General features: G+C 37.4%; 1 protein-coding gene across 1 annotated transcript in view; it reads right to left on the reverse strand.

Annotated features, from left to right (window-relative positions):
• The window catches only part of LOC133151396 (teneurin-3), a 286876-nt gene that overhangs the window by 154963 nt on the left and 104926 nt on the right, over nt 1-26987 (reverse strand). Inside the window, exons 10-11 of the mRNA XM_061274374.1 lie at nt 25829-26029; nt 24739-24924 (exon numbers count right to left, since the gene is read on the reverse strand). Of these exons, the coding sequence (XP_061130358.1) occupies nt 24739-24924; nt 25829-26029 (387 nt within the window). The remainder of the gene's footprint in view (nt 1-24738; nt 24925-25828; nt 26030-26987) is intronic.

Raw genomic sequence — 26987 nt, forward strand, 5'->3', positions numbered from 1 at the left:
AACTGTTCATCTTTTCTCTACCTATTCAACAACTTCCCACTTACCAAAAACTTCACTTCTTTTATTTTGAAATTCACACCCAATTCCTTTTTCCCTTCTCATTTCTACATTTTTCAACCGATTCAACCCATTCCAACTTTCAACTGTTCATCTTTTTTCTACCTATTCCACAACTTACCAAAAATTTCACATCTTTTATTTTGAAATTCACACCCAATTCCTTTTTCCCTTCTCATTTCTACATTTTTCAACCGATTCAACTCGTTTCAACATCATTCTGCAACATTCCTTAAATATTTATTCAACTTCTTCACCTTCACACGCAATTCCTTCAGGAATTGCAAATTCTAGTTATTATTATTATTATTCAACTTATTCCGCTCACTTTTTCGGCGCTTAACTACTTCCACATACTTCAACCGATTCACTCCATTCCACTTTTCACTTATTCCAAATATTCATGGCAACACTGCTTAGATTTTTTTCCTTCCAAAAATTTTCCGTTTTCGCAAAATTCCCAAATTTACGGCGAATTTTGCCCCATTCATTCTTAATGGCAGATTCAACATTTCACATTTACGTTGTTCCAGTTTGAAATTCACATCATTCAACACATTCAAATCACATTGGGGACATTCCCAAACTTGCCAAATTCAACATTTTCACGTTTTCATCTTTTATTTTGAAATTCACACCCAATTCCTTTTTCCCTTTTCCCTTCTCATTTCTACATTTTTCAACCGATTCAACCCATTCCAACTTTCAACTGTTCATCTTTTCTCTACCTATTCCACAACTTCCCACTTACCAAAAACTTCACATCTTTTATTTTGAAATTCAACCAAAATTCTCTAAAATTTCCTTTTTTCTACTCTAATTTCTACATTTTTCAACCGATTCAACCCATTCCAACTTTCAACTGTTCATCATTTTTCTACCTATTCAAGAACTTCCAACTTACCAAAAACTTCACTTCTTTTATTTTGAAATTCACACCCAATTCCTTTTTCCCTTCTCATTTCTACATTTTTCAACCGATTCAACCCATTCCAACTTTCAACTCTTCATCATTTTTCTACCTATTCCACAACTTCCCACTTCCCAAAAACCTCACATCTTTTATTTTGAAATTCACACCCAATTCCTTTTTCCCTTCTCATTTCTACATTTTTCAACCGATTCATCCCATTCCAACTTTCAACTGTTTGTCTTTTGCCTACCTATTCCACAACTTCCCACTTCCCAAAAACTTCACATCTTTTATTTTGAAATTCACACCCAATTCCTTTTTCCCTTCTCATTTCTACATTTTTCAACCGATTCAACCCATTCCAACTTTCAACTGTTCATCCTTTTTCTACCTATTCCACAACTTCCCACTTACCAAAAACTTCACATCTTTTATTTTGAAATTCACACCCAATTCCTTTTTCCCTTCTCATTTCTACATTTTTCTACCGATTCAACCCATTCCAACTTTCAACTGTTCATCATTCTTCTACCTATTCCACAACTTCCCACTTACCAAAAACTTCAGATCTTTTATTTTGAAATTCACACCCAATTCCTTTTTCCCTTCTCATTTCTACATTTTTCAACCGATTCAACCCATTCCAACTTTCAACTGTTCATCATTTTTCTACCTATTCCACAACTTCCCAAAAACTTCACATCTTTTATTTTGAAATTCACACCCAATTCCTTTTTCCCTTCTCATTTCTACATTTTTCAACCGATTCAACTCGTTTCAACATCATTCTTCAACATTCCTTAAATATTTATTCAACTTCTTCACCTTCACACGCAATTCCTTCAGGAATTGCAAATTCTAGTTAGTGTGAAGGTGAAGACCTTCACACTATTGTTATTCCTGTCCTTTATTATTATTATTATTATTATTATTATTCAACTTCCGCTCACTTTTTTGACGCTTAACTACTTCCACATACTTCAACCTATTCACTCCATTCCACTTTTCACTTATTCCAAATATTCATGGCACGTCTGCTCACTTTTTTTTCCTTCCAAAAATTTTCCGTTTTCGCAAAATTCACAAATTTACGGCGAATTTTGCCCCATTCATTCTTAATGGCAGATTCAACATTTCACATTTACGTTGTTCCAGTTTGAAATTCACATCATTCAACACATTCAAATCACATTGGGCACATTCCCAAACTTGCCAAATTCAACATTCTCACGTTTTCATCTTTTATTTTGAAATTCACACCCAATTCCTTTTTCCCTTTTCCCTTCTCATTTCTACATTTTTCAACCGATTCAACCCATTCCAACTTTCAACTGTTCATCTTTTCTCTACCTATTCCACAACTTCCCACTTACCAAAAACTTCACAACTTTTATTTTGAAATTCAACCAAAATTCTCTAAAATATCCTTTTTTCTACTCTAATTTCTACATTTTTCAACCGATTCTACCCATTCCAACTTTCAACTGTTCATTATTTTTCTACCTATTCAACAACTTCCCACTTACCAAAAACTTCACTTCTTTTATTTTAAAATTCACACCCAATTCCTTTTTCCCTTCTCATTTCTACATTTTTCAACCGATTCAACCCATTCCAACTTTCAACTCTTCATCATTTTTCTACCTATTCCACAACTTCCCACTTCCCAAAAACTTCACGTCTTTTATTTTGAAATTCACACCCAATTCCTTTTTCCCTTCTCATTTCTACATTTTTCAACCGATTCAACCCATTCCAACTTTCAACTGTTCATCCTTTTTCTACCTATTCCACAACTTAACAAAAACTTCACATCTTTTATTTTGAAATTTACACCCAGTTCCTTTTTCCCTTCTCATTTCCACATTTTTCAACCGATTCAACTCGTTTCAACATCATTCTGCAACATTCCTTAAATATTTATTCAACTTCTTCACCTTCACACGCAATTCCTTCAGGAATTGCAAATTCTAGTTATTATTATTATTATTCTCTACGTTTCTCCACACTTTTTTGACACGTTTCATCTTCCACATAATTCATCCGATTCACTCCATTCCACTTTTCACGTATTCCAAATATTCACGCGACGAGCGCTTGTATTTTGCTCGTTCCGAAAATTTTCCGATTCCGCAAAATTCCCAAAATTCCGACAAATTTTTCCCCATTCATTCTTAATGGCACATTCGACATTTCACATTTACGTCGTTCCAATTTGAAATTCACATCATTCAGCACATTCTAATCACATTCGGAAGGATTCTCGACATTCCCAAAATTCCCAAATTCGAAAATTTCACGTTTTCACGTTAAAAATTCCGACAAATTTTCACAAAATTTCGTTTTTCACCTCTAACTTCTACATTTTTCAACCGATTCAACTCGTTCCAACTTTCAACTGTTCATCTTTTGCCTACCTATTCCACAACGTCCCACTTACCAAAAACTTCACCTCTTTTATTTTGAAATTCAACCAAAATTCTCTAAAATTTCGTTTTTCTACTCTAATTTCTACATTTTTCAACCGATTCAACCCATTCCAACTTTCAACTGTTCATTATTTTTCTACTGATTCCACAACTTCCCACTTACCAAAAGCTTCACATCTTTTATTTTGAAATTCACACCCAATTCCTTTTCCCTTCTCATTTCTACATTTTTCAACCGATTCAACCCATTCCAACTTTCAACTGTTCATCATTTTTCTACCTATTCCACAACTTCCCACTTACCAAAAACTTCACATCTTTTATTTTGAAATTCACACCCAATTCTCCAATATTTCCTTTTCTCCTTCTCATTTCTACATTTTTCAACCGATTCAACCCATTCCAACTTTCAACTGTTCATCATTTTTCTACCTATTCCACAACTTCCCACGTCCCAAAAACTTCACATCTTTTATTTTGAAATTCCCACCCAATTCCTTTTTCCCTTCTCATTTCTACATTTTTCAACCGATTCAACCCATTCCAACTTTCAACTGTTCATCATTTTTCTACCTATTCCACAACTTCCCACTTACCAAAAACTTCACATCTTTTATTTTGAAATTCACACCCAATTCCTTTTTCCCTTCTCATTTCTACATTTTTCAACCGATTCAACCCATTCCAAATTTATTCACTTAATTCACCTTATTCTTCCCACATTCACTCCCATTCACCCCCACTTCCACTACGCTTACACAATTCAACCCTTGACCCCCAATTCCAGTGTGGCGGCCATCTTGGATGACCCTGAAGTGCCACCAATGAACCCAGAATGAACCGGAAGTGGCCCAAATCAAACCGAAAGTGACCCCAAATAGACCGGAAGTGACCTCAGGTAAACCGGAAGTGACCCCAAATCAAACCGGAAGTGACCCCAAATGTACCGGAAGTGACCTTTTTAGACCGGAAATGACCCCTAATAAACCGGAAGTGACCTCAGACGAACCGGAAGTGACCCAAATTAAACCGGAAGTGACCCAAATAAACCGGAAGTGACCCCAAATAGACCGGAAGTGACCTCTGGTAAACCGGAAGTGACCCCAAATCAAACCGGAAGTGACCCCAAATGAACCGGAAGTGACCCTTTTAGACCGGAAATGACCCCAAATAAACCGGAAGTGACCTCAGCTAAACCGGAAGTGACCTGTTTTAAACCGGAAGTGACCCAAATAAACCGGAAGTGACCCAAACTAGACCGGAAGTGACCCGAATCAAACCGGAAGTGACCTTATTTCAACACTGAGTGGCCCAAATAGCTACATTTGCGCTAACTTTTTCGTTTTTTGTCTGATTTAACCCGTTTCAACTTTCAACTGTACATCTTTTGCCTACCTATTCCACAACTTCCCACTTACCAAAAATTCCAAATTCGAAATTCAACCAAATTCTCCAAAATTTCGTTTTTCTACTCTAATTTCTACATTTTTCAACCGATTCAACCCATTCCAACTTTCAACTGTTCATCTTTTGCCTACCTATTCCACAACTTCCCACTTACCAAATATTCCAAACTTTCAATTTTGAAATTCACCACAAATTCTCCAAATATTCTACATTTCTCAAGTAATTCAACACGTTTCAACATCGTTCGGCAGCATTCCCCGAAAAAGTTATTCATACATTTCGCCTTCACACGCAATTTCTCCAGAAATTGCAAAATTCTAGTTTGTTGTGTTATCTGTTTATTTATTGTGTGAAGGCGAAGGCCTTCACACATATGTTATTCTACACCATTCTCTATTATTATTGTGTGAAGGCGAAGGCCTTCACACATATGTTATTCTACACCATTCTCTATTATTATTATTCTTCTATTTTATTCTCCACACTTTTTTGACACGTTTCATCTTCCACATAATTCATCCGATTCACTCCATTCCACTTTTCACGTATTCCAAATATTCACGCGACGAGCGCTTGTATTTTTCTCGTTCCGAAAATTTTCCGATTCCGCAAAATTCCCCAAATTCCGACAAATTTTTCCCCATTCATTCTTAATGGCACATTCGACATTTCACATTTACGTCGTTCCAATTTGAAATTCACATCATTCAGCACATTCTAATCACATTCGGAAGGATTCTCGACATTCTCAAAATTCCCAAATTCGAAAATTTCACGTTTTCACGTTAAAAATTCCGACAAATTTTCACAAAATTTCGTTTTTCACCTCTAACTTCTACATTTTTCAACCGATTCAACTCGTTCCAACTTTCAACTGTTCATCTTTTGCCTACCTATTCCACAACGTCCCACTTACCAAAAACTTCACATCTTTTATTTTGAAATTCAACCAAAATTCTCTAAAATTTCGTTTTTCTACTCTAATTTCTACATTTTTCAACCGATTCAACCCATTCCAACTTTCAACTGTTCATTATTTTTCTACTGATTCCACAACTTCCCACTTACCAAAAGCTTCACATCTTTTATTTTGAAATTCACACCCAATTCCTTTTCCCTTCTCATTTCTACATTTTTCAACCGATTCAACCCATTCCAACTTTCAACTGTTCATCATTTTTCTACCTATTCCACAACTTCCCACTTACCAAAAACTTCACATCTTTTATTTTGAAATTCACACCCAATTCTCCAATATTTCCTTTTCTCATTCTCATTTCTACATTTTTCAACCGATTCAACCCATTCCAACTTTCAACTGTTCATCATTTTTCTACCTATTTCACAACTTCCCACGTCCCAAAAGCTTCACATCTTTTATTTTGAAATTCACACCCAATTCCTTTTTCCCTTCTCATTTCTACATTTTTCAACCGATTCAACCCATTCCAACTTTCAACTGTTCATCATTTTTCTACCTATTCCACAACTTCCCACTTACCAAAAACTTCACATCTTTTATTTTGAAATTCACACCCAATTCCTTTTTCCCTTCTCATTTCTACATTTTTCAACCGATTCAACCCATTCCAAATTTATTCACTTAATTCACCTTATGCTTCCCACATTCACTCCCATTCACCCCCACTTCCACTATGCTTACACAATTCAACCCTTGACCCCCAATTCCAGTGTGGCGGCCATCTTGGATGACCCTGAAGTGCCACCAATGAACCCAGAATGAACCGGAAGTGCCCCAAATAGACCGGAAGTGACCCCAAATAGACCGGAAGTGACCTCTGGTAAACCGGAAGTGACCCCAAATCAAACCGGAAGTGACCCCAAATGAACCGGAAGTGACCTTTTTAGACCGGAAGTGACCCCAAATAAACCGGAAGTGACCTCAGCTAAACCGGAAGTGACCTGTTTTAAACCGGAAGTGTCCCAAATAAACCGGAAGTGACCCAAATTAGACCGGAAATGACCCGAATCAAGCCGGAAGTGACCTTATTTCATCACTAAGTGCCCCAAATAGCTACATTTGCGCTAACGTCTTCGTTTTTCGTCTGATTTAACCCGTTTCAACATTTTTACCCCAAAAGTGAACCTCCTGAGGCCGTTTTTTTTTTTTTGTTCCAAATTTAGAAAGATTTTGGCGCAATTGCTTTTTTTTATTTTCCCATTCATTCTCTATGGGGATTCAACATTTGCTCTAACTTCTACATTTTTTAACTGATTCAACCCGTTCCAACTTTCAACTGTACATCTTTTGCCTACCTATTCCACAACTTCCCACTTACCAAAAATTCGAAATTTGAAATTCAACCAAATTCTCCAAAATTTCGTTTTTCTACTCTAATTTCTACATTTTTCAACCGATTCAACCCATTCCAACTTTCAACTGTTCATCTTTTGCCTACCTATTCCACAACTTCCCACTTACCAAATATTCCAAACTTTCAATTTTGAAATTCACCACAAATTCTCCAAATATTCTACATTTCTCAAGTAATTCAACACGTTTCAACATCGTTCGACAGCATTCCCCGAAAAAGTTATTCATACATTTCGCCTTCACACGCAATTTCTCCAGAAATTGCAAAATTCTAGTTATTATTAGTGTGAAGGTGAAGACCTTCACACTATTGTTATTCCTGTCCTTTATTATTAGTGTGAAGGTGAAGACCTTCACACTATTGTTATTCCTGTCCTTTATTAGTGTGAAGGTGAAGACCTTCACACTATTGTTATTCCTGTCCTTTATTATTATTATTCTACTTATTCTGCCCACTTTTTCGGCGCTTAACTACTTCCACATACTTCAACCGATTCACTCCATTCCACTTTTCACTTATTCCAAATATTCATGGCAACACTGCTTAGATTTTTTTCCTTCCAAAAATTTTCCGTTTTCGCAAAATTCACAAATTTACGGCGATTTTTGCCCCATTCATTCTTAATGGCAGATTCAACATTTCACATTTATGTTGTTCCAGTTTGAAATTCACATAATTCAACACATTCAAATCACATTGGGGACATTCCCAAACTTGCCAAATTCAACATTTTCACGTTTTCATCTTTTATTTTGAAATTCACACTCTATTCCTTTTTCCCTTTTCCCTTCTCATTTCTACATTTTTCAACCGATTCAACCCATTCCAACTTTCAACTGTTCATCTTTTCTCTACCTATTCCACAACTTCCCACTTACCAAAAACTTCACATCTTTTATTTTGAAATTCAACCAAAATTCTCTAAAATTTCCTTTTTTCTACTCTAATTTCTACATTTTTCAACCGATTCAACCCATTCCAACTTTCAACTGTTCATAATTTTTCTACCTATTCAACAACTTCCCACTTATCAAAAACTTCACTTCTTTTATTTTGAAATTCACACCCAATTCCTTTTCCCCTTCTCATTTCTACATTTTTCAACCGATCCAACCCATTCCAACTTTCAACTGTTCATCATTTTTCTACCTATTCAACAACTTCCCACTTATCAAAAACTTCACTTCTTTTATTTTGAAATTCACACCCAATTCCTTTTTCCCTTCTCATTTCTACATTTTTCAACCGATTCAACCCATTCCAACTTTCAACTGTTCATCATTTTTCTACCTATTCCACAACTTCCCACTTACCAAAAAATTCACATCTTTTATTTTGAAATTCACTCCCAATTCCTTTTTCCCTTCTCATTTCTACATTTTTCAACTGATTCAACCCATTCCAACTTTCAACTGTTCATCATTTTTCTACCTATTCCACAACTTCCCCCTTACCAAAAACTTCACATCTTTTATTTTGAAATTCACACCCACTTCCTTTTTCCCTTCTCATTTCTACATTTTTCAACCGATTCAACCCATTCCAACTTTCAACTGTTCATCATTCTTCTACCTATTCCACAACTTCCGACTTACCAAAAACTTCACATCTTTTATTTTGAAATTCACACCCAATTCCTTTTTCCCTTCTCATTTCTACATTTTTCAACCGATTCAACCCATTCCAACTTTCAACTGTTCATCATTTTTCTACCTATTCCACAAGTTCCCACTTACCAAAAAATTCACATCTTTTATTTTGAAATTCACGCCCAATTCCTTTTTCCCTTCTCATTTCTACATTTTTCAACCGATTCAACCCATTCCTACTTTCAACTGTTCATCTTTTCTCTACCTATTCAACAACTTCCCACTTACCAAAAACTTCACTTCTTTTATTTTGAAATTCACACCCAATTCCTTTTTCCCTTCTCATTTCTACATTTTTCAACCGATTCAACCCATTCCAACTTTCAACTGTTCATCTTTTTTCTACCTATTCCACAACTTACCAAAAATTTCACATCTTTTATTTTGAAATTCACACCCAATTCCTTTTTCCCTTCTCATTTCTACATTTTTCAACCGATTCAACTCGTTTCAACATCATTCTGCAACATTCCTTAAATATTTATTCAACTTCTTCACCTTCACACGCAATTCCTTCAGGAATTGCAAATTCTAGTTAGTGTGAAGGTGAAGACCTTCACACTATTGTTATTCCTGTCCTTTATTAGTGTGAAGGTGAAGACCTTCACACTATTGTTATTCCTGTCCTTTATTATTATTATTATTATTATTCAACTTATTCCGCTCACTTTTTCGGCGCTTAACTACTTCCACATACTTCAACCGATTCACTCCATTCCACTTTTCACTTATTCCAAATATTCATGGCAACACTGCTTAGATTTTTTTCCTTCCAAAAATTTTCCGTTTTCACAAAATTCACAAATTTATGGCGAATTTTGCCCCATTCATTCTTAATGGGAGATTCAACATTTCACATTTACGTTGTTCCAGTTTCAAATTCACATAATTCAACACATTCAAATCACATTGGGGACATTCCCAAACTTGCCAAATTCAACATTTTCACGTTTTCATCTTTTATTTTGAAATTCACACCCAATTCCTTTTTCCCTTTTCCCTTCTCATTTCTACATTTTTCAACCGATTCAACCCATTCCAACTTTCAACTGTTCATCATTTTTCTACCTATTCCACAACTTCCCACTTACCAAAAAATTCACATCTTTTATTTTGAAATTCACGCCCAATTCCTTTTTCCCTTCTCATTTCTACATTTTTCAACCGATTCAACCCATTCCAACTTTCAACTGTTTATCATTTTTCTACCTATTCCACAACTTCCCACTTACCAAAAAATTCACATCTTTTATTTTGAAATTCACGCCCAATTCCCTTTTCCCTTCTCATTTCTACATTTTTCAACCGATTCAACCCATTCCAACTTTCAACTGTTCATCATTTTTCTACCTATTCCACAACTTCCCACTTACCAAAAAATTCACATCTTTTATTTTGAAATTCACGCACAATTCCTTTTTCCCTTCTCATTTCTACATTTTTCAACCGATTCAACCCATTCCAACTTTCAACTGTTCATCATTTTTCTACCTATTCCCCAACTTCCCACTTACCAAAAAATTCACATCTTTTATTTTGAAATTCACGCCCAATTCCTTTTTCCCTTCTCATTTCTACATTTTTCAACCGATTCAACCCATTCCAACTTTCAACTGTTCATCATTTCTTTACCTATTCCACAACTTAACAAAAACTTCACATCTTTTATTTTGAAATTCACACCCATTTCCTTTTTCCTTTCTCATTTCCACATTTTTCAACCGATTCAACTCGTTTCAACGTCATTCTGCAACATTCCTTAAATATTTATTCAACTTCTTCACCTTCACACGCAATTCCTTCAGGAATTGCAAATTCTAGTTATTATTATTATTATTCAACTTATTCCGCTCACTTTTTCGGCGCTTAACTACTTCCACATACTTCAACCGATTCACTCCATTCCACTTTTCACTTATTCCAAATATTCATGGCAACACTGCTTAGATTTTTTTCCTTCCAAAAATTTTCCGTTTTCGCAAAATTCCCAAATTTACGGCGAATTTTGCCCCATTCATTCTTAATGGCAGATTCAACATTTCACATTTACGTTGTTCCAGTTTGAAATTCACATCATTCAACACATTCAAATCACATTGGGGACATTCCCAAACTTGCCAAATTCAACATTTTCACGTTTTCATCTTTTATTTTGAAATTCACACCCAATTCCTTTTTCCCTTTTCCCTTCTCATTTCTACATTTTTCAACCGATTCAACCCATTCCAACTTTCAACTGTTCATCTTTTCTCTACCTATTCCACAACTTCCCACTTACCAAAAACTTCACATCTTTTATTTTGAAATTCAACCAAAATTCTCTAAAATTTCCTTTTTTCTACTCTAATTTCTACATTTTTCAACCGATTCAACCCATTCCAACTTTCAACTGTTCATCATTTTTCTACCTATTCAAGAACTTCCAACTTACCAAAAACTTCACTTCTTTTATTTTGAAATTCACACCCAATTCCTTTTTCCCTTCTCATTTCTACATTTTTCAACCGATTCAACCCATTCCAACTTTCAACTCTTCATCATTTTTCTACCTATTCCACAACTTCCCACTTCCCAAAAACCTCACATCTTTTATTTTGAAATTCACACCCAATTCCTTTTTCCCTTCTCATTTCTACATTTTTCAACCGATTCATCCCATTCCAACTTTCAACTGTTTGTCTTTTGCCTACCTATTCCACAACTTCCCACTTCCCAAAAACTTCACATCTTTTATTTTGAAATTCACACCCAATTCCTTTTTCCCTTCTCATTTCTACATTTTTCAACCGATTCAACCCATTCCAACTTTCAACTGTTCATCCTTTTTCTACCTATTCCACAACTTCCCACTTACCAAAAACTTCACATCTTTTATTTTGAAATTCACACCCAATTCCTTTTTCCCTTCTCATTTCTACATTTTTCTACCGATTCAACCCATTCCAACTTTCAACTGTTCATCATTCTTCTACCTATTCCACAACTTCCCACTTACCAAAAACTTCAGATCTTTTATTTTGAAATTCACACCCAATTCCTTTTTCCCTTCTCATTTCTACATTTTTCAACCGATTCAACCCATTCCAACTTTCAACTGTTCATCATTTTTCTACCTATTCCACAACTTCCCAAAAACTTCACATCTTTTATTTTGAAATTCACACCCAATTCCTTTTTCCCTTCTCATTTCTACATTTTTCAACCGATTCAACTCGTTTCAACATCATTCTTCAACATTCCTTAAATATTTATTCAACTTCTTCACCTTCACACGCAATTCCTTCAGGAATTGCAAATTCTAGTTATTATTATTATTATTCAACTTATTCCGCTCACTTTTTCGGCGCTTAACTACTTCCACATACTTCAACCGATTCACTCCATTCCACTTTTCACTTATTCCAAATATTCATGGCAACACTGCTTAGATTTTTTTCCTTCCAAAAATTTTCCGTTTTCGCAAAATTCCCAAATTTACGGCGAATTTTGCCCCATTCATTCTTAATGGCAGATTCAACATTTCACATTTACGTTCTTCCAGTTTGAAATTCACATCATTCAACACATTCAAATCACATTGGGGACATTCCCAAACTTGCCAAATTCAACATTTTCACGTTTTCATCTTTTATTTTGAAATTCACACCCAATTCCTTTTTCCCTTTTCCCTTCTCATTTCTACATTTTTCAACCGATTCAACCCATTCCAACTTTCAACTGTTCATCTTTTCTCTACCTATTCCACAACTTCCCACTTACCAAAAACTTCACATCTTTTATTTTGAAATTCAACCAAAATTCTCTAAAATTTCCTTTTTTCTACTCTAATTTCTACATTTTTCAACCGATTCAACCCATTCCAACTTTCAACTGTTCATCATTTTTCTACCTATTCCACAACTTCCCCCTTACCAAAAACTTCACATCTTTTATTTTGAAATTCACACCCACTTCCTTTTTCCCTTCTCATTTCTACATTTTTCAACCGATTCAACCCATTCCAACTTTCAACTGTTCATCATTCTTCTACCTATTCCACAACTTCCGACTTACCAAAAACTTCACATCTTTTATTTTGAAATTCACACCCAATTCCTTTTTCCCTTCTCATTTCTACATTTTTCAACCGATTCAACCCATTCCAACTTTCAACTGTTCATCATTTTTCTACCTATTCCACAAGTTCCCACTTACCAAAAAATTCACATCTTTTATTTTGAAATTCACGCCCGATTCCTTTTTCCCTTCTCATTTCTACATTTTTCAACCGATTCAACCCGTTCCAACTTTCAACTGTTCATCTTTTCTCTACCTATTCAACAACTTCCCACTTACCAAAAACTTCACTTCTTTTATTTTGAAATTCACACCCAATTCCTTTTTCCCTTCTCATTTCTACATTTTTCAACCGATTCAACCCATTCCAACTTTCAACTGTTCATCTTTTTTCTACCTATTCCACAACTTACCAAAAATTTCACATCTTTTATTTTGAAATTCACACCCAATTCCTTTTTCCCTTCTCATTTCTACATTTTTCAACCGATTCAACTCGTTTCAACATCATTCTGCAACATTCCTTAAATATTTATTCAACTTCTTCACCTTCACACGCAATTCCTTCAGGAATTGCAAATTCTAGTTATTATTCAACTTATTCCGCTCACTTTTTCGGCGCTTAACTACTTCCACATACTTCAACCGATTCACTCCATTCCACTTTTCACTTATTCCAAATATTCATGGCAACACTGCTTAGATTTTTTTCCTTCCAAAAATTTTCCGTTTTCGCAAAATTCCCAAATTTACGGCGAATTTTGCCCCATTCATTCTTAATGGGAGATTCAACATTTCACATTTACGTTCTTCCAGTTTGAAATTCACATCATTCAACACATTCAAATCACATTGGGGACATTCCCAAACTTGCCAAATTCAACATTTTCACGTTTTCATCTTTTATTTTGAAATTCACACCCAATTCCTTTTTCCCTTTTCCCTTCTCATTTCTACATTTTTCAACCGATTCAACCCATTCCAACTTTCAACTGTTCATCTTTTCTCTACCTATTCCACAACTTCCCACTTACCAAAAACTTCACATCTTTTATTTTGAAATTCAACCAAAATTCTCTAAAATTTCCTTTTTTCTACTCTAATTTCTACATTTTTCAACCGATTCAACCCATTCCAACTTTCAACTGTTCATCATTTTTCTACCTATTCAAGAACTTCCAACTTACCAAAAACTTCACTTCTTTTATTTTGAAATTCACACCCAATTCCTTTTTCCCTTCTCATTTCTACATTTTTCAACCGATTCAACCCATTCCAACTTTCAACTCTTCATCATTTTTCTACCTATTCCACAACTTCCCACTTCCCAAAAACCTCACATCTTTTATTTTGAAATTCACACCCAATTCCTTTTTCCCTTCTCATTTCTACATTTTTCAACCGATTCATCCCATTCCAACTTTCAACTGTTTATCTTTTGCCTACCTATTCCACAACTTCCCAAATAATTCACATCTTTTATTTTGAAATTCACACCCAATTCTCCAATATTTCCTTTTCCCCTTCTCATTTCTACATTTTTCAACCGATTCAACTCGTTTCAACATCATTCTGCAACATTCCTTAAATATTTATTCAACTTCTTCACCTTCACACGCAATTCCTTCAGGAATTGCAAATTCTAGTTATTATTATTATTATTCTCTACGTTTCTCCACACTTTTTTGACACGTTTCATCTTCCACATAATTCATCCGATTCACTCCATTCCACTTTTCACGTATTCCAAATATTCACGCGACGAGCGCTTGTATTTTGCTCGTTCCGAAAATTTTCCGATTCCGCAAAATTCCCAAAATTCCGACAAATTTTTCCCCATTCATTCTTAATGGCACATTCGACATTTCACATTTACGTCGTTCCAATTTGAAATTCACATCATTCAGCACATTCTAATCACATTCGGAAGGATTCTCGACATTCCCAAAATTCCCAAATTCGAAAATTTCACGTTTTCACGTTAAAAATTCCGACAAATTTTCACGAAATTTCGTTTTTCACCTCTAACTTCTACATTTTTCAACCGATTCAACTCGTTCCAACTTTCAACTGTTCATCTTTTGCCTACCTATTCCACAACGTCCCACTTACCAAAAACTTCACCTCTTTTATTTTGAAATTCAACCAAAATTCTCTAAAATTTCGTTTTTCTACTCTAATTTCTACATTTTTCAACCGATTCAACCCATTCCAACTTTCAACTGTTCATTATTTTTCTACTGATTCCACAACTTCCCACTTACCAAAAGCTTCACATCTTTTATTTTGAAATTCACACCCAATTCCTTTTCCCTTCTCATTTCTACATTTTTCAACCGATTCAACCCATTCCAACTTTCAATTGTTCATCATTTTTCTACCTATTCCACAACTTCCCACTTACCAAAAACTTCACATCTTTTATTTTGAAATTCACACCCAATTCTCCAATATTTCCTTTTCTCCTTCTCATTTCTACATTTTTCAACCGATTCAACCCATTCCAACTTTCAACTGTTCATCATTTTTCTACCTATTCCACAACTTCCCACGTCCCAAAAACTTCACATCTTTTATTTTGAAATTCCCACCCAATTCCTTTTTCCCTTCTCATTTCTACATTTTTCAACCGATTCAACCCATTCCAACTTTCAACTGTTCATCATTTTTCTACCTATTCCACAACTTCCCACTTACCAAAAACTTCACATCTTTTATTTTGAAATTCACACCCAATTCCTTTTTCCCTTCTCATTTCTACATTTTTCAACCGATTCAACCCATTCCAAATTTATTCACTTAATTCACCTTATTCTTCCCACATTCACTCCCATTCACCCCCACTTCCACTATGCTTACACAATTCAACCCTTGACCCCCAATTCCAGTGTGGCGGCCATCTTGGATGACCCTGAAGTCCCACCAATGAACCCAGAATGAACCGGAAGTGCCCCAAATCAAACCGGAAGTGACCTCAGGTAAACCGGAAGTGACCCCAAATCAAACCGGAAGTGACCCCAAATGTACCGGAAGTGACCTTTTTAGACCGGAAATGACCCCTAATAAACCGGAAGTGACCTCAGACGAACCGGAAGTGACCCAAATTAAACCGGAAGTGACCCAAACAAACCGGAAGTGACCCAAATCAAACCGGAAGTGACCCCTAATAGACCGGAAGTGACCTCTGGTAAACCGGAAGTGACCCCAAATCAAACCGGAAGTGACCCCAAATGAACCGGAAGTGACCTTTTTAGACCGGAAGTGACCCCAAATAAACCGGAAGTGACCTCAGCTAAACCGGAAGTGACCCATATTAAACCGGAAGTGTCCCAAATAAACCGGAAGTGACCCAAATTAGACCGGAAATGACCCGAATCAAGCCGGAAGTGACCTTATTTCAACACTAAGTGCCCCAAATAGCTACATTTGCGCTAACGTCTTCGTTTTTTGTCCGATTTAACCCGTTTCAACATTCAACTGTACATCTTTTGCCTACCTATTCCACAACTTCCCACCTACCAAAAATTCCAAATTCGAAATTCAACCAAATTCTCCAAAATTTCGTTTTTCTACTCTAATTTCTACATTTTTCAACCGATTCAACCCATTCCAACTTTCAACTGTTCATCTTTTGCCTACCTATTCCACAACTTCCCACTTACCAAATATTCCAAACTTTCAATTTTGAAATTCACCACAAATTCTCCAAATATTCTACATTTCTCAAGTAATTCAACATGTTTCAACATCGTTCGGCAGCATTCCCCGAAAAAGTTATTCATACATTTCGCCTTCACACGCAATTTCTCCAGAAATTGCAAAATTCTAGTTATTTATTATTACTCTTATTATTTATTGTTTGTGCCATCTTGTTTTTTATATTGCGTCGTTTACTTGTATGTATATCGTGTACTATGTCTTGTCACCGTGGGATAGAGAAAACGTAATTTCGATCTCTTTGTGTGTCTCGGCATGTGAAGAAGTTGACAATAAAGCAGACTTAGACGTAGACTTAGACTTTAGTATTTGAAAACTCAAGCAAAGCATCCACACTGAAGCAAAATTTGTTGTAAATAAAATGTTCATTCAGAAATGTCCACCCATCCATTATCTAAACGGCTTGTCCGCGCAGGGGTCGCAGGCGTGCTGGAGCCTATCCCAGGAGTTATCGGGCAGTAGACACGCTGAACTGGTTGCCAGCCAATTGCAGCATTAAGAAATGTGTTTGTGTAAGGGCTTTCGGGAACCAAGGTTGTACCGTATCGTCTGTATCTCTGAATCAAATATTTAAAAAAGCAGCTGTTGGGGAAATGGTAATTGGAAATTTTACATAGAGTAAAGCAGCAAAATATGCCAGAATTTACATTTGTTGTGTATTTCAGTCTTACTTTGAAAAAAAATGTATTAGACAGTTATTTCTAAGGATAGTGTAAAATGAGTTTAAAATTACCGTTTTTTTCCATGTATAATGCGCCCCCATGTATAATACGCACCCTAAAAATGGCATGTCAATGCTGGAAAAAAGCCTGTACCCATGTATAATACGCACCCCATTTTTTTTTTTTTTTTTTTTTAAGTCCCAATGATCGTCACACACACATCTGGGTGTGGTGAAATTTGTCCTCTGCATTTGACCCATCCCCGTGTAATTTCGATCCATCCCCTGGGGAGAGGGGAGCAGTGAGCAGCAGCGGCGCCGCGCTCGGGAATCATTTGGTGATCTAACCCCCCAATTCCAACCTTTAATGCTGAGTGCCAAGCAGGGAGGCAATGGGTCCCATTTTTATAGTCTTTGGTATGGTCTTAACTAGGCTGGATGTATTTTTTTTGTTGGCGTTGATTTCTCCGACTGCCCGTAAAGGCACCACCGCGATCAGTTAGGTTCAAATGAAAAGTGCGGACATGTGAAAAAGGCGGCTCTGTATGGGAGAGAAGTTGAAGAGGAATAAAAACACCCTTGGAAACCAAAACTTGCCCCTCGTCGTGACTCGGAGCCGCAACAAATGTTTCGGATTTGTGTAGGGTACATTGTCACAGCAAACAAGCAGGTGATCGAGCAAGCGTCTGATACGAGAGCATTGCGTTCGTATGGAGCGTGTATAAGTGAACAGCAGAGACGAAAGGAACAAGGCAAAGTGTTGTGAAATAAAATATTACCTGTAATACGCATTTTGTTATTTGCTGATTAAACGATCACATTCATTGTCAGTCAAGAAGAGAAGAGGACTATTCGCATCGGATCCATAGTGCGCATGCGCAGTGATACTGCCTCCGTATGACGTCCAGTCCACGATGGAGATTAAAAAACAAACAATATTTGACAATAAAACAGGTTTCTGTTCCTGTCTTTGGTAATGTCACCCTGTCTTTTTGTTCCACGTCTTTGTCGGTCAGTCCTGTTGTTGGTTTTGTTAGAGAGTTATGTTAGTTTACCAAGTCTGTGTTTTGAGTTCCTCCAATGAACCCTGGTCCAAGCTGCACTTGGTCGCCCTGCTCCTTTCCACACTCCATCCGTGACAAGATTTTCTTCAAAAATTGTTGTACCATGATTTTCTTCAAAAAAAATAAATAAATAAATAAATGAAAAATTTAAAAAAAATTGTACCCATGTATAATGTGCACCCCAGATTTTATGACAATAAATTTGTTAAATTTTGCGCATTATACATGGAAAAAAACGGTATTTGGGAATGAGGGAGTTTATCAGTTGGGATTCTTGAAATTCACATTTTAGAAGACCGTATTTTCCGTAATATAAACCACAACATTTTGCACAAGCTTTTAACCCTGTAGCCCGGTGCAGTGTATCTATGGATTTTTCGGGATTTTTGTGACATCTAATACACTTATACACTTGTTAGTAAAAACGTTGTGCTGTTGTGCGGCATCGCTTTGCTTGGCGAAGGGATATACGACCAGACACATGGTCAATGGGGAGAAGAGTGGTGTGTTGATTTGATCGCATGTCCATCCGTCAGGCAAATGGTGCCGCACAACTGACACGAACAACAGAGAATGAGATCAAGACGGACGTTATTGGAGAAAGAAAGCTTTTATACACAAACCCTCATTATGGGGGACTAAAGAAATGCATATGATGCAGCTTTTAAGTTAACGGCAGTCAATTTGGCTCTTAATTAAGGAAATAGAGCTGCTGCATCTACTGTGGAGGTTTCCTCCGGCCACTAGAGGGCACTGGGCTATTGTTGATGACATCTCGTTGCGTCACCCTTTTCAGTATTTTTTTTTCTGGGTCATGCCTTCTCCGGAACTTTTTGTGTAGCTCATATCGCATTGACAACTTTACCCCTGTAAGTGGTTCCATTGTATTTATTGTTAGCTGTGTGTTGCTAGTGTTCCCTGGACATTAAGTTTAACACGGTCATCAGTCCAGTGTTCCCTCTAAGCTGCGCACAAGAAACTCCATGCTGCACACAAAATAAAATTCAGCATATTCTGATTAATATCTAATGTTAGACGTAATCTAATCTAATTAAGTGGACAAATGATTGTCTTACTGTACCTTTTTGTAGTGTAAATCAGTGATTGACAGGTGTCTAGCCAATGATATGATATGGTTCACTTACGCTACATGGCCCATCATAGCATTGACAGTGCCTGAAAATGTGTCCTGCCCATCCGTGCTGTGCAGGTTAGCTAGCTAACAACAGTGTGGCGGAGTCGAGAGATGCAAATGCTAACTTAGATAACCCCTCATCATGGTGATACAAACGAGCAGCGACACATCCACTCGCCAAGACAAAGTAAATAAGAGATGCAGCGATTATTTTACGATGGAATGGTTGTCGGAGTGTGCGCAAACAAAAGAGCAAGAGTGTGATTTTCTTTTTCGAGTGAGAATGGTCTACTATGCAAAACATGCAGTGAAGCCAAAGTGGCGGGCGAGTTTACGGAGGGAAAAATAAGGACTGAATGGAAGTTTGGCTACCTCAAGCGTCACATTCAGCAGAAATGTCATTTGAAAGCTGTTGGAATTGTACAAAGACTCAAGGTGGGACAAGGGATTGGTACATTATTGCGGGAGAGCGCAAAAGACAGACAGAAAAGGAACGAGCTGTCACACAAAGCAAAATCCGACCCCGAGCAAGTTAAAGTTCGCATTGGCTATTTTATTTCTTAATTTAATCAGTCAATCAATCAATCAAATCAATCAGTCAATCAATCAATCAATCAATCAATCAATCAAATCAATCAAATCAATCAATCAATCAATCAATTATTTAATTATTTAATTAATTAATTTATTTATTTATTTATTAATCTATTTATTAATTAATTATTAATTTATATATTTATTAATTTATTAATTTATTTCATCTAGTGTTGCACGCAGTGATCCACAGTGTGTACAGGGAGCTTGTGCGTTTGCATAGACCAGGTATGGGCAAACTAAGGCCCGCGGGCCACATCCGGCCCACGGGACCGTTTAACCCTGAATAAATTGTATTATTAAACATTTTTTTTGGTCATTTTGCCTGCAATGACTGCGTTTCCCCAGTAGATGGGGAACCGCTCACCTGCGCATTTACTACCGGAAGCCGTGTCAGAAAGTTAGGTGCCCACTCACAAGTGCGTGTACGGACTCAGTAGTACGGACATGGCACACTCGCGCTCTATTTGTATCAGTGCCGAATTTAGAGCGTGCAAGAAAGCGACGACAGCATTCTTGTAATTCGCGCGCTGAGCTTTCAGATACAGTTTTACGCTAAAGCCACCCACAAACCTTCTCCTGGAATCCTTCCATTAAAATGAGACGCCCAAGGAAAAGCAAGGTGGACAATGAGTGCCGAGTGTTTAAAAAAGAGTGGCCAATTTGGCTCGACGTACGCGACGTGACATTCAGCCAAATGAACATCAACATCAACCCGTCACAGATCGAGGTAAACAGACCAACACCTTGGACCTCTCCTAAGAATTGCCACAACAAACTTTACTCCAGACTATGACGCACTAGCAGAAAAGGGAGACCAACAACACTGTTTCCACTGAAAATGAAGGGGAGGCTCTCAAGTTTGTTGTAAAAAAATGCATTTAGAATATGATTTGTACAAAAAGCAGGGATTGAAACTAGCGACCATTCTCATTTTCAAACAATGAAGGATGCTCAAGGACATTGATGCACCACCTGTTTGCGACTAATCTTAACCTGTAAAGTTCTTAAGGCTTACTTAAAGGAAGTGTTTCCCGTTTCCTCACCTCTGTTACCAGTTGTTTGTGAGTTAACACACGCAAAACGGATATCATACGGAGGCCGCCATTACAGATGCGCAGAACGGATGCGCAAGACACGTCAGCTATATAAAGAGCGAGAGTTGTTTTCTTCCTATTAGTTTCAATTCACAGTTTAATTAGCAGTTTCAATCAGCAAATAACAAAATGCGTATTACAGGTAGGTAATATTTTATTTCACAACACTTTGCCTTGTTCCTTTCGTCTCTGCTGTTCACTTCAAACACGCTCCATACGACCGCAATGCTCTCGTATCAGACGCTTGCTCGATCACCTGCTCGTTTGCTGTCTGTCACAATGTACCCTACACAAATCCGAAACATTTGTTGCGGCTCCGAGTCATGACGAGGGGCAAGTTTTGGTTTCCAAGGGTGTTTTTATTCCTCTTCAACGTCTCTCCCATACAGAGTCGCCTTTTTCACGTCCGCACGCCTTTTTCACTTGCGCGCACGGAGCGCGGTGGTGTGTTTAGGGGCAGTCGGAGAAATCAACGCCAACAAAAAAAATTACATCCAGCCTAGTTAAGACCATACCAAAGACTATAAAAATGGGATCCATTGCCTCCCTGCGTGTGTGACGATCATTGGGACTTAAAAAAAATATATAAATATAAATTTATACATGGGGGCGCACTATACACGGAAAAAAATGGTATATTTAGTCAGAATGTTTGCCGTTTGATGTGATCTCATAAGATAAACATCTTTCATTAATCTGACCTGCAGGCACTGAAGTGATGGAGACTGTTATTCATAATAACAGTGTCATATTTTATGAGAATCACTGAAAGCAGTTTTTTAGTCATTTTTCTTTTTTTTTTTTTAATGCTGTTAATAAATGCATTTGTTTTCCAAAAACCTTTTTTGAATATCCATGCTTTACTACCTACTAAAGGCCAAAACCATTTATGCAATGACCTTTACAGGTTGTTTATATTACTTCACACAAACATTACATCCATCTGCTCCTGGTTCGGCCCTCCGGTCCAAATTTAGAACCCAGCTCGGCCCGCAAGTCAAAAGGTTCGCCCACCCCTGGCATAGACACTTGAAAAATTAGAAGGAACATTGGTCGTCACTGAGATTTACACGTTTGTATGTTTGCAGAGCTCCTTCATCTCTGTCAATAAACGTTAATAAAAGGCATGTGTCCCCAAAGAACCATTTCTTTCCTGACAATCTTCTTTGTGTATATTCTTACAAATGGTAATTAAACATTAAAACACCTGCGGCTAATAGTCCGGTGTGGTTTATATATGATCAAAACAAGAGTTTGCCCTAATATTAGCTGCTGCATCTTATAATCAGGTGCATCTTATAGTCCAGAAATTACGGTAGTCGTTGTACCCTAGAATGCCAGAAATTAATGCCACCTTTCATAACGCCAGTCAAACACGATCTTTAAAGAAAAAATTGTATTGCGGTGTGTATGAGGCTGATTTGGTGATGGTTGAATTATATTATTTTGCATTATATTATCAATATGCCTTACAAACTGTATTACTTTAGCAATGTAGATATTGACAACAGATGCATGCTGAAAGAATTATGGTGAAAAGCAAAGAATGAGGAAAGCCCGGTGTGAAGAAGAAAAAGTGTACAGTACCTTTTACTCGAATATCTGGATTGTAAGCTTTTTTAAAAGGGAGGGCAGAAAGAAAGAAAGAAAGAAAGAAAGAAAGAAAGAAAGAAAGAAAGAAAGAAAGAAAGAAAGAAAGAAAGAAAGAAAGAAAGAAAGAAAGAAAGAAAGTTTAGCTACACAGCATGTGATGTAAGAAGTAAATATCAAATTAGACAAATGGAAGTTTGAGAAAACAATTAAAGGTATGTTAATTAAAAAACATTTGTACTGTCAATCACAGGGCCCCACTGAAGCACATCCTAACCAAGACATAAAGTTTATAAACCTGTAATTGTTAAAACACAAATTTAATTGGTGATGGTGTCAGCAGTGCCCTACAACAAAAACAATAACTAATGGGAAAACAATTCCAATTTCCGTGATATGCGTGTTCTGTTTAGAAATGGAAGGAATGAAGAACAAGTCTTGTTAGTTTTACGTGTAGCTGATTGTCAGCTTCAGTGTACAACCCCTCTAAACAAACAGGGGGCTTGTTGGCTAAGCACTAAATGGATTTCTCCTTATCTCATTGTTCTTTCGTGGCATCCTGCACCCTGTGAGTATGTTTGAATGGGAGTGTCTAAGTGATAATAACTGAAGCCAATTTGCAGCGATTTGACAGTGAAACTATGGCTGTCAGTCTGTTTGACACTGAATAGGATTTTAAGTGGTGGCTTTGGCGATGCAGTGCCAAATGTTTAAGCTTGTTAACTGGTGTCCAGCTATAAACCTTTGTGTCCCACTATTTCTTTTTGCATTCCCACTGTCATAATTGTTAGAACTACTCATGTCATTTTGTAAACATATTCTGCTACAGTAACAACCATGGTGCGGTATTTAAAAGATGAGGTTGAATCACTGTGGTCCGTTATTAAGTTTGAGAGAAATGGGAAGAACAGCCAATGTGCTCTTACTCAAAGTTATCTTCTGACCACAAATAGAAAGACATTGCCATTTACTGAAACATCTTCTAGTTTCAATCGTGGGATACACTCTATTGCACTAATATGATGATGTCATGCCTGATCATTAGGGATGGGAATTGAGAACCGGTTATTTTTGTGAGCCAGTTTCAACTTTATCAATTCCTTGCTGTTTGCTATTTTGCTCCTAACTCCCTTAGCGATTCCAGTCAGCACGAATCACATCACTACGCACGTTAGCGACGTAAACAATGAGGGCACCTATGACGGAGAAGTGCTCCAAAGTTTCGCTAAGAAGGATGAGAAGACAGCGACGTGCAATCCTTGCAATGTTGAAATGTCAATAAAGGGAGGAAATACCTCTAATATGCAAAAGAATTTTACACACAGCATGCCATTAGTTTAACGGAATGTCGCGTGTTTGATCCGCTGCGGAGGGTCAGTCAACAACCTAGCACCAGCGGCAACATTAGCCCGAGCCCGACGTGCAGTTTTACTGCAGGTAACTAACTAACGCTGCTTTTCGTGCAAGCTCTATTTCTATAATTGTAAAATATGTCATCCAAAACGTGTCTCATGTTTTGTTTTAGATGACCACAAGAGACCCCGAGACCTGATCTCGAGCTTATCCATTCACGGAGGTAGGGAGGAGCAACATTTATATGGAAAGGGCTGAGGAATTTCATCGTGCAGTGACACTTTGTAGTTAAACGCTTGCACCCATTTGCCACTCAAGAAGCCCCTGATATTCTGTAGATGATGATTTCTATTGTAGGAGAATATTTGCATTCTTCACTCTTTTTTTGGTTTGTAATGTCATAATTACACAAAAGTGCAGCATATAAAATAAAATGATCATAATTGTTAATGTGCGTCTTTTATCCACAAATGAGGATCAATAAGAGAATCGATAAAGACTTGAATTGTTAAACAGAATCGAAAATGGAATTGGAATTGTATAAATCTTATCAAGCGCATCTGTGAGACATCTGGAAATGGAGGGTAACGGGTTTAAGTCCTGCTACAGAAAAACGTGTGTGTGTGTGTGTGTTTGTGTTCGTATGTGTGCATATGTGTGTGTATGTGCAATCAATTTACCAATATTACAGTGCTCTCCAGTCCAGCCCTGGTCACACTCACACTTCCCCTCCTTACACACACCGTTTTTGCTACACAGTGGGTGACAGGCCTTCTGATCACATACGGTTCCAGTCCATCCCTCCTCGCACCGACACAGACCACCGTAACAAATACCATGACTTCCACAGTCCACTTCACACACCTCTGTTGAGAGAATGCACATATATTAAATGATTAATAATTATTAATAATTAATAATTCAACTGTACATCAACATCAGGAGCAACCGCTGGTTAAGGGTCTTTGGTGGGGTTATGGTGCAGTAAGACCACTATCCTCCTACTTCCAAATACTGCATACATTCAGGAAACAGTATGTACTCTAAATGGTGGCAGGTAATTGCTGTCTCCCACTGAACATGAGTTTGAATGAATTTTAAAGATTGCCACAAACCCAGATATGAGAGTAAACACTTGTTTTTTGTCTGTTGTTTATTTTCCCTTTCTGTCACTCAGAGTTTAGTTTTTTGTGGTTGTTTTAATTTGAGTAGTATAGGTTAAAAATCATAAATAGTGAAACAAGTTGCGAAATTATTTATTTTGATCTCATTTGGCAAAACATTTAACTTCAAAACAGGGATGTACATTTTATATCCACTGTACAGTATGTTGTATTTTTAACAGCCATGAGATTTTAGGTTGCGTATTTGCCGTAAACTTCAGTAGTCTATGTTACAAGCTGTACAGGTTTATGTCAGGTGAGATTTTCCTAGTCTAGATGCGTGGGTAATGATGTCATGGCATAGCATACTATATGTACGTACCTGAATATGAAAATACTTGCTAAACTATATTATCACAAGTATCTAAATCGTAGGATATAAATTTTCTCACTTGTGTTCGCCTTACAAATATATTTATCTTTGGGTTAACATCTTCCTAAGAGGAATCTGCTGTGTAACTGCTATATATTTTATTTCTGATATCACTCCTGATGCGTGCCAATTAATTCTGATTAGCACATTATGATGTTTGTACCCAGATAAGGCACATACAGTAAACACACACTTAGACTTATGGTCATGATATGACATGCTTATGATACACACCCAATGAGCAATCTGGCCCAGTCCAATTCTGGTCACAGGTACAGGTGCTGGTTTCTGTGTTATATGTGCCATGACCTGAACACTGGTCCGGACACATAGCCTTGGCAATTTCACAGCTGGCTCCACCCCAGCCTGGCTGACAGTGACACTCACCATGAATACATACCCCGTGAGCTGAACAACTAGGATCTATGCAATCCACTGGAAGCAAAGAAATCAAGAGATAGATTTAAACTTAGGCATGATGTCAACTGTTCCATAGTTATCAGCACAACAGGAAGGTACATACAGAGGATGAGCTAAAATCTCAGTTGCATATTCTTGCATGATATAAAATAATGTATAAGTAATGCCAAGCAATGTGGTCAGTGAAGGCCTAGGCCCAATGAAGGATCTATAAATCAATTTCCACAGATGGTGGTAATATGTCTCTCATTACATAAGTAATGTTCACCAATATCCAATTTTTTTTTTTAATGTAATTTGTTTGTTGAAATTTTCATGGAAATCCTACAGCACATGCCATATTTAACATCATATGCAGACACAGCAGTAGTAAATAGGAATAAAGCACACAGATAAACGGACAGATGGCGTGCATACGCAGCGACCTCTTTCTGTCCCGCCCAAACGGTGTTTTGTCCGTCTAATGAGTGTTTGTCCGGCAGTTTTTTTTGTTCGTCTCGTCGTACTGAGTCGTGCTACAAGTACGGCAGGCAGGTTCTGTTTAACATCGGCCAAAGCGAGTTTTGTCGAGTTCTGGACTTTGATGCGGGAACATTAAAGGAGCTCGGACTGCTACGTCCTGAAGCGTCGCCGGGCTCGTCTGCTATTCCTCCCCCGGTTGGGAAGCGTCGAAAGCGGTGTGGCGGCCAACCCTGCTCGCCCGGCCGTGCCTTCCATTCTTCTGGCGAATGTTCGATCGCTGGACAACAAAATGGATTACATTCGCTTGCTGCGATCTACAAACCGGACAGTGCGGGACTGCTGTGTGCTCGTGTTCACTGAGACTTGGTTGACTGTCAACATTCCGGACTCTGCCGTACATCTGGAGCGGCTAGCGTGCTATCGGGCGGAGCGGGCCATTGTACAATGGGGGAAATCTCGTGGAGGTGGAATATGCCTCTACATCCGTGACGAATGGTGCCGGGACTCTGTA

Source organism: Syngnathus typhle, linkage group LG3, assembly GCF_033458585.1.
Source record: "Syngnathus typhle isolate RoL2023-S1 ecotype Sweden linkage group LG3, RoL_Styp_1.0, whole genome shotgun sequence".
NCBI lineage: Eukaryota > Metazoa > Chordata > Actinopteri > Syngnathiformes > Syngnathidae > Syngnathus > Syngnathus typhle.